This window comes from Phyllostomus hastatus, unplaced genomic scaffold, assembly GCF_019186645.2.
Source record: "Phyllostomus hastatus isolate PE091 unplaced genomic scaffold, TTU_PhHast_1.1 phas_contig_86, whole genome shotgun sequence".
Classification (NCBI taxonomy): domain Eukaryota; kingdom Metazoa; phylum Chordata; class Mammalia; order Chiroptera; family Phyllostomidae; genus Phyllostomus; species Phyllostomus hastatus.
The window spans coordinates 11650140-11666040 of record NW_025333977.1 but is presented as its reverse complement, the minus strand read 5'-3'; the positions used below and the strand labels follow the sequence as shown (position 1 = coordinate 11666040).

The window sequence follows — 15901 nt, the reverse complement described above, 5'->3', positions numbered from 1 at the left end:
CTTGAGTGAAATCACTTACTGGATGAAGAAACTTGAGCAAGTCATTTGAAATCTCTGCATCTCAGTGTCTTCATCTGCAGAATGAGGGTGATTCTGTTCAGGTCCTCATGGAGCCTAGAGGCCCAGAGGAAGCTCATCCCGCTCTTTCCTGGACTTATGATTCTAATCGAGGCCTAGAGTTTCTATGGCTCTCTTACTGCTGGAGACTGAAGTTCATGCACAGAGGAACACAGGGCCAGTCACTGGGAAATGGAGTGGGGACCACTGACTGAGTCAACCCTAAGGCTTGCTCTAAGCCTACACTTCTAGTGTGCAAATTAAAATAATTTCTTCCCTTTATTCATTAAGCCAATTTGAGTTTTTTGTTACCTGCAATTAAAGGAAGCCTAACTACCTTACAGATGAAAAAACGTAAGACTCTGAAAACTAAGGGCTGTAAGATGATAATATACTCTTACTATTACTTGAAAGTATTTATCATATGAATAACATTTAGTTTGGCTTTATAATGAAGCCAAATCTTCTTTGGGAGGCACCTCACAGCAGTATCTAGTTTCACATTTGAATCCTCTTGATAATACCCCTGTAAAGTGGCTATTCAATATATGGTTGAACTCTCCTGGTGGTGGGGATGTCATCACTTTCAGAGGTAGCACCACGTCACCCAGCACATCATACTGTGGTCACTCCAGGATCTCCTGTTTGTATTTGCATTGTGCTGAGAGAGGAAGTGGGAAAATCTGTGGAGGTGAACTTGTTGCTATTGGTTTGCATTTTTGCCACTTGGAGATATTTGAGCTTGAGCACTACAACCACTGGTGTGGCTGGTCTCCCTGTGCCCCCCTTCCTCCTCCTTGCTGGCATTCTCTGTGCAGGGACATAGGGGGAAGCCACCGCTGTCTCTGGAAGGACAGTACTTATTTGTCTGATCTGCATCTGAGGTGAGGCCTGCTCCAGACACTCATGACAACTTGATAGTACGGTTTTTAGAACCGTAATTTTGAGATGATTCATTTCAGAGGCCAGCCCTGCCCACTCTGACCTGGAGCAAAGCTGGGCTCACTGTGTCAGAGTGGCCAGCACTATAAAGGGCGGAGCAAGGATGAAGGGAAATTGGTGCACTTACAGTAGGCCTTTGTTGTCTTTTCCCTTCCAAACACCACACCAGGCAGTAGGTTATGCACAGTCTGGATACAATGGATTATTAACGTTAGACCTCCTTCCCTACCTGTCACCTATTTTGTATGTAAGTCAGCGGTCATTGCTCTGCTGTCTGTGGACTTGCCTATGTGCCTGTCCCACATACCCTACCTGATGCCAGTCAGAGGCCCCTGCAGTGAACCCTGTGATGGACGCCCAGATCCTCCTGCAGAACTGAGGGACTTATTCTCGTAGCTGCTAGGAATCCTGGCCTTCAAGCTGTCAGCTCTGTCTGGAAATTGCATATGGCTAAAGAGAGTCAACTAGCTCAACGTCAGACCTGCTTCCCAGGGCAGCCCTATTTAATGATTGTTCGTATAGGGGATATAAATGCTCAGTCCTTTTGCCCCAACTTGGGGCAATTCTGCATGGCCGTCCCATGTGTGGATTCTGAGATCACTACTTAATACTGTTCTGCATGCTAATCTCCATCTCAAAATCTGCTTCTCAAGGAATCCCCCGTGAGACAAACTCTCTATGGTGACCTATGCCTGATACTGGGGACAGGCATTCAGACTGGTAAGAATATGCAGATAAGTCTTCTCCTCCTGGATCTATTAAATAATGCTGGTGATGTTGGGAGCTGTTGACAAGACCCCCAAGTCCCCCATGCTTTTACTTAGGAATGATAGTAAGAATTGCCTTTACAAAAGGCTTGTTCTGCGTCAAGCACCGGCTCAGCACTTTACAGGCATCATGTCGTTCATCTCAACCATGGTCCCACTGAGTAGGGGCTACCATCTGCATTTCACTGATATGGCAACTGTTAGTAGATGTAAATGTTAGTAACTGTAGTTGGTCAGTGGCAGAGCGGGCTGGATCCCATTGAGCGCACCCGCTCAGACACACCACCCCTGACCCTCAGTGGTGCTCCAGGCAGGCGAGGAAGGACTGGAGGGTCTGCAGGGCATTGCCAACTTAGCTCACGGATGCCATGAAGGCATGCCCTTTACTAACATTTTATTTTTAATCACAGTTTATATTCAGTATTATTTTATGCTAGTTTTAGGTATACAGCATAGTGGTTAGCCAATTATATATTTTACAAAGTGCTCCCCCTGCAATATTTCCAGTACCTACCTGGCAGCCTACATAGTTATTACAATACTATTGACTATATTCCCTGTGCTTTACATCCCCATGACTGTTTTGTAATGATCAATTTGTACTTTTTAATTCCTTCACCTTTTTCACTCAGTTCCCTAACCCCCCTTCCCTTTGGCAACCATCATTCTTTTCTCTGTATTTATAATTCTGTTTCCATTTTTTTAAAAAATTTGTTCTATCACATGGTACTTGTCTTTCTCTGACTGCCTTTGTATAATATCCTCTATCAGGGGTGTCCAGTCTTTTGGCGTCTCTGGGCTACACTGGAAGAAGAGGAGTTGTCTTGGGCCCACACATAAATACACAAACACTAACGAAAACTGCAAAGCAAGAAAAGGATTTAAGTAAATTTGCAATTTTGTGTTGGGCTGCATGTGGCCTGCCAGCCACAGGCTGGACACCCCTGCATCTAGGTCTATCCATGTTGTCATGAATAGTAAGATTTCACGTGCCAGTATTCCTTAAATCCAATGATAAGGATATCACCTTCACAAGCACTGTTTTGAATGTGTAAACCCTTAAAGGAATTTCATGGTAAATATAACTATTATAGTTGCCATTTTTTTGAGTGTCTGCTACCTACTAGTCAAAGGGCTGTATAAATGTCTGACAGGTATATCATGGTTAGTTCTTCCCACAGACCCTGAAGGTCCACACTTTTATCCCATTTTACATAGGGGAAACTGAGACTCAGAGTGATTGGATTAACTTGTCTAAGTCATGGTGACCACCTGTCCTGGTTTGCCCAGGCCTGAGTGGTCCCATGCTAAAATGAGAAAGTCCATGCAAACAGGGACCAGGATGGTCACTCCAGGCAGAGCTAAAACAAATAACAATAGCAGTAAAATCTTTCCATAAAGGAGCTAATATTCATCCATACTGGTTCCTTCCTGATCAACTGACTACCACATATAATACATTGACAGTCTCAAGGATTAATAGTACAAATGTGAAAAACACAAGAAGCAAGATAAAATTGGAAATAATCTTTGAGTCAATCTTAACCATTTCCTGTAATTGAAATGCTGTCCTTGTTCAATGCCAGAATCTCAGGAAGAATGCTCCTATTGTACCATGCTCTCTATGTTTTCTTTGATCAGTAGCCATAACAGAAGACAAAAGTAACTTACCTCATCTGATATTTGACCTCCAAATGTCACCCATGTTCCTAGAAAAGATGAAATATTTGCACATTACTTATAATCATGTTTCTAATATGTGTATAATGATAGGAAACACTCTTTCTTACAGAAAGACTATTTCACAGGTTGTTTATGAAAGTAGCTGGTTGGGGGGCATTGGAGGGCTGAGGTCCAGCCCATCCTCTCACTAAGCCGCCCAGCAGGGGTCTGCAGGCCCCTGGAGGAAAGGATTCTCTTTCTGCACCCACAGGCACCTCATAAGAGCAGCCCAGCCTTACACAGCCTTTCTCTGCTGGTAGAGGACCATGAAAGCTAGTGTGCAGATGGCAGTGTCATCATGCCTACTCTGGCCACACACCCATCCTTGCTCTCACTTAGCTAAGGAGCCACCAGTTCTGAAAGTGAAGGTAAGATTTGGGTTAGGGTTCTTTCCTTCTTTGTCTCCAACAATTGACTCTGTTTTGTATTCCCTCTTACCTTTCAAAAGGAACCCTCTCAAAAGTCTTTCCAGTCCCTACTTCCAAGCCCCAGGAGAGGACACCTAACCACCTTCTCTGCTGTGACCTGCTACTCCAGAGTGGAAATCTGCATTGCTTTGGGGCCTGGACTGGGGGCAGTAGCTGGAGTGAGGATTGGGAAGGTAAGGGAAAGAGGCATAACCAGCCGCCATGTTTGTCTTCATGAAGCAGGTGGGAAGCAGACACTGCATGGGCTCTGTCACCCTAGTTTACAGTCACTTCATTCATTCCTTCCCTCCTTGATCCATTTTTTTTTTTTGAGTCCTAATTACATGCCAGGGAAACGCATTGCACCCAGGCGGTAGGGACTATGAGGTGACTGATCCAGTTTCGCCCACTGAGGCAAACACAAGGCAGTAAAGGAGGGAGGACTCCACCTAGACTGGAGGGATGTGGCACTCAAGAAAAACTTCCTAGAAGGGGTGATACTTTAGTTGAATCTCAAAGGAGGTAACTGAACAAAGGAGAAAGGGACAGGCACTCAGCTATAGGTATGAGCGCAGGCAAGGCGAGGAGGTAGAGAACTTTAGAGTGTGCTGACGAGCTATGACGTGGGCCACTGGGCCGAGCGAGGAAACGTGATGCAGAGAGAGGGGGGTGGCAGGAGTCAGAGCAGCCTGGGCACAGTTCACATTCGTGGGCAAAGAAACGCTGTGGAGACCTTTTTCGTTTCATAACAACAGTCCTAGCTACTGTTTATGGAATGCCTTCCAAATGCCAACAGTGTCCTAAAAGCTTTCACACTCTAATCATTCTGATGAACTTAACAAGGCAATTTTACTATTCCTATTTCCAAATGAGAACTCTAAGATCAACCAACCAATAAACAAAATACCCGGCATTCCCCACACACGCCTGACTCCAAGAAGGATGTCCTTTTTATTGCATCTCACTGACTCACTGCCTCTAGAATATTCCCAGATCGGTTATGGCACTAGAATGTCATACTCCATAGAATGTTGATTGTACCTTTTCTCTTCTTAGTTCCCAGAGACTAAAACAAAGGTAAGCTGACTATTATACTATTAATTGACTATTGATTAATTGATTGATTGGCTATTATACTCCATATCCCCAGAGGCTGCAGATGGGCAGTCCAAAGGCTGCACTCACATGCAGACTAACACAATGGTGACCCATTTGCTAGTTTAATAAATTCTGAGTAAGTTATCAGTGTTTAAATGATTAGGAGATTTTTATTTCAAATGATTGATTTCCAGTTTCTTTTAACAATAGATGGCTGGTGTCCCCACAAGGCAGACACCCCTGAATCCGAGGGCCAATGTCCTCTGTGGAAGGCCATGCCCTCCAGGGTTAGTCCAAGTCTGCACGCCTTCCTTTGTATCTTCAGCACCGAAATCAAATGCAGTTGTTATTTTCTGCCACGTTTATTGCTCTTTTTATTGTAAAATTAAAAAGAAAAATGAACTTGTGCATCTCCTAAAACACACACACAGCTGAGAAGTTCAAGAAAAAAAAATAGGAGTGCACTTTTGGGGGGTGGATGTGAAGAACATAAAAATGGAGACTATTTGCATAGAAAAATTCCAACTTAAGGCACCATGACTGGTGTACAGAAAAGACGGGTGTTGAGAAACTTAATGAACTGGAGAAACGGCAGCGTTTGTATTTGAATGGGAGTAAAAGAAGTGATTTGCTGTGAAATGCAGTTCTTTATTAAGTGAAAAAATTGCAGGGACATCAAAACCGTTTTATAGACAATGCTTTTATAAGAGTCTCTTTTGAGTGCAGCAGAAATGATGATGTGTCCAGGGAATAAATAAGCATTTGCAGATTTTAGTGTAATCAGAAACATTCTAGCTCAGCATGTTAAAAATATGGTTGAAACTTGGAGGATAAGTTAAATTATTGGTGGCATTTTCTATTGCAGCAAATGAGAACACAGATATAAATAATAGCACACTGTTAGCTGTGTTTATTTGTGATGTTCTGAAAATTTCAGAGAGGGCAAAGGACTTTTGAACAAGAAATCCTACAAGGCAAAACCTCAGGAAATGGCTCACTTTGTGATGAGAAAGGTCCCAGACCAGCGAGCGCAGAGTGCACTGGTCCAAGGTCTGTGTTAACTGCAGGAGGGGCTCTCACAAAGGCTGGGGCTGACATCGGACCTGTCACGCATCTGATTCCTAGGCGGCAGTATTTGGTAGGGGCACTAAACAATGAGGTCTGTAAGTTCATTAATTTTCTCATTCATCAGGAGTTGCTTTGGGCTAAAAAGTTAAAATGAACAAGCCATGAGTTCAGTAATTAATACCCTGAATCCACCATTCTTCTATATCTTGGAGCAGCATCAGGTCAGTGTCTGCTTGATGAATAGGCTGGCTTACTTGTACTGAGATGACAGAGGTTTTTTTAAAACGCCTCATGTCATCAAAGGGAGTAGTCCTATCTCCACTTAGCAGCAAAGACCGGCTGGAAGTTCCAGGTTTCCTGCTGATGTTACAACTCATCTACACCTTCTGAATATTTTTTTAAGGGGGCATTCACAAGTATTTGCATAAATATCTCTCACTTGCTTCTCTCCATCCTGACAAATAGACTCTTTGGGAAATTCAGTTGTTAAAAAATAATCCTATCCATTTTCCTATATTATAGTCAGTCTCCAGAATTGAAATTGATAGCCTGAAATTTGTTCTTTGAAATTGGGCCATTGAATATGGAATTTCAAACTTTATGAAAATAAACCAACACTATTTGGCTTAGCTTTCTTAATTAATTTTTTAAAGATTTTTGATCCAGAGATCCCACTGCTGGGACTATACCCTTAGAATGCTGAATCACCAATTCAAAAAACCTACGCACCCCAATGTTCATAGCACCATTATTTACAATAGCCAAGTGCTGGAAATAGCCTAAGTGCCCATCAGTAAATGAGTGGATCAAAGTACTGTGATACATTTATAAAGTGGAATACTATGCAGCAGAAAGAAAGAACTCCTACCCTTCATGACAGCATGGATGGATCTGGAGAGCATTATGGTAAGTGAAATAAGCCAGGCAGTGAATGACAAATACCATATGATCTCACCTATAAGTGGAACCTAACCAACAAAACAAACAAATGAGCAAAATAGAACCAGAGGCTTGGAAATAAAGAACAAGCTGACAGTAACCAAAGGGGAGAGGGGAGGGGAAAATGGGAGAAAGAAGGGGAAGGGGCAAGCACAGGAACACAAATAGAGGACTCATGCGCACGGACAATGGGGGGACTGACTGTGGGAGTTGGGAGGAGTGGGGTAAGGGTAAACAATGGGGAAAATGCGGGACAACTGTAACTGAACAACAATAAATGTAAAAAAAATCTTATGGCCTAAAATCTTATCTCTTAAGTAAATAAAAAAAGGAAGCAATGTATTACTAATTGAGAATGTTTCATTGATGTAAATTTTTTCTTATATAGGCAAAAGTATTAGTTCAAAAATCAGTCTTGACTGCATTAAGCATTTATAGATTAATAGGGTTTTGGAAATATATTTCCCAAAGAATTGTGATTCTGACTAAGTATAATGAATGTATTAAAGCAGCCTGCCCAATTGAATGTAAAATTCAAACTAAATGCGATATTGAATTTATAAACAACTATTAGCTGTAAAATATAATAAAGCCAATTACTGTGAAGGGAAAAAAGTTTATTTATTTTTAGAGGGAAAGGAAGGCAGGGAGAAAAACATTGATGTGAGAGAGAAACATTGGTTGGTTGCCTCTTGCAAGCATCCACACTGGGGACTGAGCCCGCAACCCAGACATGTGCCCTGACTGGGAGTCAAACCGGCAACCTTTCGCTTTGCAGGATGACACCCCACAGGGCTCTTACTTAATTTTTGATAGTACAAGTGAAAGGCTATGACTTGAAGTACTTAAGCTATACAGTGATCCCTCACCTATTGCGGGAGTTACGTTCTAGGGACCCCCGAGATAGGCAAAAATCCTTGCAGTAGTGCTGTTCTATTTATTTTATTATTTATATATTTTTTAAGGCTTTATAAACCCTTCCCATATTCCTATAAACCTTTCCCACTCTCTTATTAACCTTTCCCACACTCTTATAAAACACTTCACATGCTCTTAAACACTTTTTACACTCTTAAACCTACGTAATTTTAACAATATATAAAATTCTATATGGGCACTCACCAGTGAAGTACACCGTCATCCCTCGCTGTATCACGCGGGTTTTAGAAAACCCACGACACAGTGAAGCCACAGATAAGTGAACCTCAAAATAGTGGGGGACGACTGTAGTACAAGGTGGCACTGGAGACTGAGCAGGACAACTCTGAAGCCAGCACTGTCCGCGGACCTTGGAGGAGACCATCCTACTCACAGAGCCATTTACAATAATTCTATCCATGCTGGGAAGAGCTTGTTTTTATAAATATGGGTCTGAAAGGTGAATCTGAATAGAACTGCCCAGTGATCGCAGTTTAAGCCTTGAAGGCTGTACACCACACATGGCAGTGAAAACTACAGGGCCTGCCCCACATTCTGGTACAGAATGAAAGACGTCAGATTTTTTATTCCAAGTAAAAGCAGTAATAAATTGTGAAAAAATAGTCATAGTAAATGTTTTTTTTGTGTGTTATTTTTAAAAAATTGGTGTAAAATAGAATACAGATAGCATATATATTTACGGGTGCAGTAAGGTACGTGCATGACAACATTTCTGGGACTGTGTTCCCCTCATGCTCAGCTCACTTTGCGAGGCTGGCGACCCACCTGGCCCTTTGGACATTTCCTACTCATCTGTTTTATAGTCACTTGTTTCCTTCCCAACTTTGTATTTTTTACTAGGGGTAAACTGTCTGAGGGTTGGTTTGATTCCATTCATCTTCTTATCTCCACAGCCCTACAACAGAAGCGAGTCCTTGGTAGACAGTCAATAATTGGTTAAATTAAATGGCCTTTTGTTCTGTCATTAATCTACAAAATACTGTACAAATTTCTGAGCGAACCAATATATTTTTATTTCAATATAATGCTCATCAACAGTCCTAGTCCCGAGGTGATTAACATGTTTCTCTGGGTCCCTGGGTACCCTCTCAGCTCTGCCCCCTGGAGCAGGGCCGGGGATCTTCTCCCTGCCTTCCCCCATCCCACAGGGTGGGGGGCTGTGTGTGGCACATGGTAGGCAGGGTCCACCCAGCCACACCCCAAGAAAGAGTGGCCACTCACAAATACGACATATTCCCTCCTGATGGAGAGCGATAGAACCTTCCAGACAGGGGACCTCTGCCCGTATGATGTTTTCCTTTACTGCCTACCTCCACAAGATCTAAGGTGGTTTATTAGTTAAAATGATTGTTGGAAACACTCTGTGACTGCTTTCTTAATCATTTTTCTGCCTCTAATGAGAACACGCCTTCCTGGGACTTAGGAATGGCATATGATTATTTCACTGTGAAATCTCAAATTAGTGGGATGCGATTTAGAAGGTAATTTCACTAAACTGACGTTTGTTATATCTAACCCTTTAAGAGCAGAGGGAGTATCAAGAGAACTTTGAATTGTTATTTTATCTTCTGATGAGACTCCTTCATGCACCAAGGAATATATGCTTTGAAAACTCTGGGTGCCTTGGCATACACCTACCATCGCATAGAAAAATGATTGGCAAAATGGAAACAGAAAAAGAAAACTGCCTTTACACACACACACACACACACACACACACACACACACTCCTATCTTGGTTACTTAGTTACTTTGTTGGTGGTTTACTTGTTGTCATTCATTCAAGAAACATGCTCATTTAAATGACCTCCTTGCTATTTAGACATTTAGATGTAATAATGTTTGTTCACAGATGCTACCTCCCTGGCCCCTTAACATCTTACATTACCACAGTGCAAGTATCAAACCAGGAAACTAGATTTTATGCTATTAGTAACTAAACTACAGATCTTTGTTGAATTTCACTGTCCTCCTTTCTGTTCCAGGATTCTATGGGGGACCCAGGCCACATTTAGTGTGCGTGTCTCCTCAGCCTCCTCTGATCTGTGATAGTTCCTTGGTCTTACCTGGTCTTTTGCAACCTTGACACTTTTGAAAAGTGCTGATCGAATACTTTGTAGAATGTCTCTCAATCTGGGTTGGAATCCATTTAAAATGATAGACTTAGTGATGTCTTGTTCTCTATTGCACTTTGACCTGCTATAGTTTGGGTGATTTTTTTTATAACTATCAAGACGGACATATAAAAATGCAATGGTAATATTTATTATACTGCAACTAACCTTCCATTCAACAAGTATTTGAGTCTCCCCTGTGCCAGGCATTGTAGTTAAATTACTATGATACAACAGGGAGAAAACCTGGTGATTACTTCTCCTTCCATGGGGCAGAATTATAGGGAGAGACAAAAATAAGTTAGACACATAGTCTTTATTTTAGAAATATTAACTTTATAAATAAATATAATATAAACATAAATAAAATATAAAATGCACCATGTTTATTGATGAGTGTTAAAGAGAGTCATTTTTTGTAAGAGTAGGGTATAAGAAAGGTTAGGGGGTAGGTGCTGAGATTTTTGATAGGGTGGCCAGATAAGGTCACAAAGAAAGGAGCTTTTGAGAAGACCCAAAGAAAGTGAAGGAGGGTGCCGTGCAGCCATCTTGCAGAAGAGCGTTCCAGGGTGTGTGTGTGGGGAACATGTCGGGGGAGTGGGGTGTGCTTGCTTAGAATGTTCAAGATCAGTGAGAAGGCCATTGTGGAGAGAAGGTGAGGAGGTCCAAGGAGTCATGAGGAACGGGTCATGTGGGGTCAAGTTAATTAATGAAAGGAACTTGCAGAGACCAGTGAAGAGTTTGGAATAGAAAGTGATACCTTCTGACACCCCTCGAATAGGACTGTGTGCTGTGAGTGGCAGTTAGGGGGCTGTTGTGATAAGCCAGGTGAGACATGACAGCGGTTTGGTCCAGGGTGGTGGGAGTGAGGATCGTGAGACGTGCTTGAATTTTTGATTAAAAAATGTAGAGTGTGACAGGTGAGACTTCCAGAGCAAGCATCAAGGTCAGAGCAAGGGGGAGAAGAGAGAACCAATTCAACATATTTCACTGTGGATTTAATTATTTTAAGTTTTGTAAGTAGAGCGCATGTCGATTCCAGGTTAATGTAGTCGAGGTGGACCACGTGATGGTCAGCTAGTTATTTAATCTGGAGGTGTTTAGCTTAGAGTTATTTGCTAAAGTCTGTTATATCCCTGAAAAGTTTAAGGTTGGACATTCAAATCCCAGATCTCACTGGACTTAGACAATACACTGGGCAAAATTAACGTGTTTACCATCTCATTTGAATGCAGCTATTCCTAGAGAGAGGTGAAGCCTGAGGTGGGAGCAGCCCACCAAATCCTGTGGAGAGCAAGAAACAGGGTGTGAGCCCAGGACCAGCACTGATTTGGAGGAGGGGCACCAAACTGTTGGCCACCCCCGGAGATCAGGGTCAGGGCATCGCCCTCTGCGTACTCACTCCTCTGGGCTTTGGGCTGAGTCTTCTGAGAATGTAACCCTTCCCGTGTACTTACGTTCTTATCCTAGTCATTCTTCGGGACCTGGAACCTCAGCCTCACAGTCTAGTGCTGCTGTCTTAACACTTCCCCTGGTGAGTCAAAGTGAGGATTTTAGATCTCTGTTCCATGAACCCTGTGACCCCGAGAAAGTTGTGATTTCTAGTTTCCTTAATTTCTAGTTTCCGTATGCCAAAAATTAGGGACCTTAAGCCCTGATGGGTGTGGCTCATTGGTTGGGCATCATCCCATGAAGTGAAAGGTCACTGCTTCGATCCCCGGTCAGGGCGCCTGCCTGGGTTATGGGTTCAGTTCTTGGTCAGAGCGTGTACGAGAGGCAGAAGATTGATGCTTCTCCCTTATATCAGTGTTTTTCTCCCTCTCTTCCCCTCTCTCTAAAACTAAAAAAGTCTTTAAAAAAAAATTAGGGACCGTAAGCTTCCTTTATCTCTGTAATTTCATGATTCTGTGGTTGGACTTTGAAGGGAGGGGTAGTTTCATTTTCTCTTCTGCTGGTACTTCGAACAAGCCACCGTTACCACACTGACCACACTGCAGCGTCACTGCCACATTTATTTGTGCAAATGACTTCCCCATCAGACTGCAACTGTCCTGAGGGCAGGGATCAAACTCAGTCTGACTTTTTGATTCTAGCCGCTGAAGTGGAGCGTGCACACAGCAGGTGCTTAATAATCATTTGTGGAATCAGTAAGTAAACATTGTAAACCACGAGCATTTCGCTCTGGTAACAAAGCGTCTCTGACCCGAGAGAGAGCACGTGCATGCGGCCTGTTGGCGGTTTCCCTCGCTCACCATCTGGGATGAGTGCTTTTCAACCCTGGCTGCGCATGTGAATATCCTGGGGAGCTTTCAATAGTTCTGCTGACCTGGCTCCTCACCAGACCAGTTCAACCAGGATCTCTGGGAACAGGAATCTGGCGTCAGAATTTTAAAAATACCCTCAGAAAATTCTAACTGCAGCCAGGGTTGAGCACCACAGCTCCAGATTCTTCCCATGCTCATGTTTCAGTATCTCACCCTTCTCTTTATGTCCTGACTGGCGTTTCTCGTTCTTTTCCTACGGTCCCCATTTTTCAGAGGTTAGTGACTTGCCCAAAGTTCAAGTATCTGGTAAGCAGTGGAGCTCGGATTTAAATCTAAGCAAACTTATTTCAGGGTCTTTCCTACCCACAACCAACTTTCCAGTCTTAATGGCAGGGTGGTGTGGAGCCAGCGCTGTTCCTTCAGTAAGATACCTAAGTCACACAGGTACCTGAATGTTTGCTTTGATGCAGGATCCGAATCAAACACAGAAAGCAAGTTGCAAGAAGTCTGGCCCTAGGGGAAGCCTCAGATGAGGGGGCTGGGATGCACAGAAAGGTAACAGAGGTGAAGAATTGGCAACTTGCCCTTGGCACTCTGCTAACTGAAGAACACGAAACAGATCGATGGCCCTGCTGCAGAGGCAGTAGAGTGAGTGGCTGAGCAGGTAAGGGAAATCAGGTGGCCCTGGGCTGGAATTCTAAGTCCATCCCTCACTAGCACAGGGAGGAAGGGTAATAATAGTATCTAGTTTATAGGGTTGTTAGGAGGATTCATTGAAATTTTGTTGGTGTTTAACAGCGTCTGCCACATGTGAGCATTAATCTCCATTTTCAGATCAATGGTTTCTACTCCTCAGGGTGTATGAACAATCTTCTCGGAGCCCCGCTCTGAGATCCTGGTTCGGCACATCTGAGGTAGAATGCAGGATTCTTTATTTAACAAGCATCCTAGGTGGCTGGGAGATAAAACACTGTTCTGAGCAACCCAGTGTGGCCACAACAGATAAGCTGGAGGTGGACCTGTATCTGGGCACCTGGGACACAGCTCAAGGCTCTATCTTTTACAAACGGCACAGACAAAGCGCTCTTCCTTGGCCTGGTTTGCATCTGTTGGTGCTTTCTGCAGAGCCTGGCCCTTATTTTAGAATTCAAGCTGTAGCCTGGCCTTTCATTTTTGGCTTCTAGTGTATTGCTAATGAGCATCTGGCCTGAGTTAACAGATGTGATAACAACTTAGTTTTGTTGTTGTTTTTTTTTAACTTTGATTACCTTTTCTTGCAAGAACCAATAATACGACTCAAGTCCTTCGGGGTGGGGGGGGAGTGGTGCTTTTGCAACTGCGCTTCATAAAAACGTTTGAGATCTCAATGGGACTAGGCAAGGAAGTGGTAAAGGCTGTGTGGAATCAAGGCGGGCTCTCGGGCAGGTGAGGTGCAAGCAGTGTTCCCATTTACAGGCAATTTTGCACAGCCTGAAGAATTCTACTCATTTTACAGATGAGGAAGCGAGTGGTAGGGAAGTGACTTTTCACAGCTGGTTAGAAGTGGGGTCTCCAAGGCCATGGTCTCTGCCAGCCCCACGCTGCTTTCTAGCAATATGATGCCTACCGCCCTTCCCCACCCCCTTGGGCCAAATGCTGCTGCCTAGTGTTTGCTCTAAGTGCTTGTAACAGTATCCTGCTCTCCTGAATCTTCCTGTGTTCTTCCCTCTGCCAAATGCCTCTCCCACTGAACTTTTCTTCTGATAAGCTTCATATCCATCCCTGTCCCCAAACTGCCCTGTCTGTGGAGACCTACTTCCCCCCAGTCCTCTAGACCACCTTCCTGTTCCCAGAGCCTCCCAGATTGACCCAAGAACAGGTTGTAGCTTGTCTTGCCCAGAGACCTCCTGCACAGAGCCATCCTGAGCGTGAAGCTCTCGAATCCTTAAGAAACCTGGAGCCAAGGCTAAGAGCTGGGAGATAATAGGATGTGCCTGTCATTGAAGGAATCTGGGGCAGGGTGGACCAGTGTTCAAGCAGTAGTGGCAGAGGAGAGCTCGGTTTTAGATTAGGCAAGGCTGAGGTGGACCTGGCTGGCTGGCTGGCTGGGTCTCCCATGAAAATCAGAGGGGAGGTGGACCCGGGGCCTTCTTCTAATGTCGTGTGTAAGTGAGGTTTGAGGGTTAACTGGCTGGGGTTGATATTAGGTTCTTCATGATCCTTGTAGAGAATGTACAAATATTTGATATTTTCCTTCCCTCTTTGATTGAAGGTTTTATGTGCTTAAGTGCCAAGGGATGCCGCCAGCTCCATTTTGTTTTAAGTTTTGTTTCGGGGCAAATCTTCCCGGAATCATTTTGTTCTCTTTCTCTTTAATCTGATCAGTAAAGTTTAGAGACGAGGAAATAGGGTGAAGCATGGGGAGGGGTTTAGAAGAGGCAATTTTGTGTGTAAGGCAGAAATGCAAGGCTGGGTATTTCTCTGCAGAGGCCGTTGTGAGCGTAGGACAGGAATGAAATTTCAGTGCCCTAAGTCTTCCCCCAGGAAACAAACTTTTCTCCACTCCCCAGAGTGTAGGTATTTGAATTAATAATGCTTAGTAATTTAAATGCAAGGCTTAAGCTCCTTAAAGTTCCTTATGTAGGTATGACTCCTGCATTGATTTAACACCTTGAACCTTTTATGAAAATTTAAAATAAAATGGAGCCCAAAAATTCTTAGATGAATATTTCTTCTCTGTGTGTTTAAATTTTTTGAAATAAATATTATTACTTTTATAATAAAAGCAAAATTTTAAAAAAGTCCTTATTACTTCACAGGGAAATCCATTCATAAACAAGGGTTTCAACAAATTATAGCTCTTCCTACTTCCTGAACGTGAAAAAGAGGCAGTGTTTTTGTTTTGCTAGTATATTTTCCTAAGTTTGTTGGTCAAAATTCCTCCAATTTTCTTGTATTGATATTTACATGTGAAAATTATTTCTTACAATGAAGTTTCTGGAGCACTTACAACTAGCATGCTTCGTTAATGTGCCTGATTCATTTTGTTCTTTGGAAAAACACACGTAAGGAAGGTACACATAGGTGAAATAACACAGTGTTAGAATAAAATCAGACACCTACTATGGGACGCTAGGCCCAAGTGGCAATTTCTGTTTGTTTGGTTTTTTTAACAAATTCAAATATTTTCAATATCTTCTTCTAAAATGGGATCTGTTCTTAAGATTGAAAGTTTTATTTTTCTGTGAACTAGCACAGGTCCTAAAACATAGTATATACTAAAAAATATGTTCTTATTTCTTTTTTGGATTTATGTTTCCATAGTAAGTTACTGTGAATAAGAACTCTCAGGAAAAACACAGATGTCAAGAAGTTTGAAAGTCAGCATAGTCTTTACACTTTCATCTCTAGAAAGTTCAGGTCAAATTCTTATTTTTGTGTGGGGATATATTTTTTGGTGATTCAGTGAGTTATTTTTCCCAAAGAGTAATAATTTGGAATAACTGGTATATCTGTATGTAAAAAACAGTGTGTGCTCACAGGACTATCAGGATATGTAAAGAAAGAAATTTTTATTCCATGCTGAGGCAAAGAAACTCTTAGTG

The 15901-nt window shown here is 42.7% G+C and overlaps 1 protein-coding gene across 1 annotated transcript in view; it reads right to left on the bottom strand.

Annotated features, from left to right (window-relative positions):
* Positions 1-15901, bottom strand: part of KCNAB1 (potassium voltage-gated channel subfamily A regulatory beta subunit 1) — a 216812-nt gene that overhangs the window by 69454 nt on the left and 131457 nt on the right. The window contains exon 3 of the mRNA XM_045852084.1: positions 3438-3475. Within this exon, the coding sequence (XP_045708040.1) occupies positions 3438-3475 (38 nt within the window). The remainder of the gene's footprint in view (positions 1-3437; positions 3476-15901) is intronic.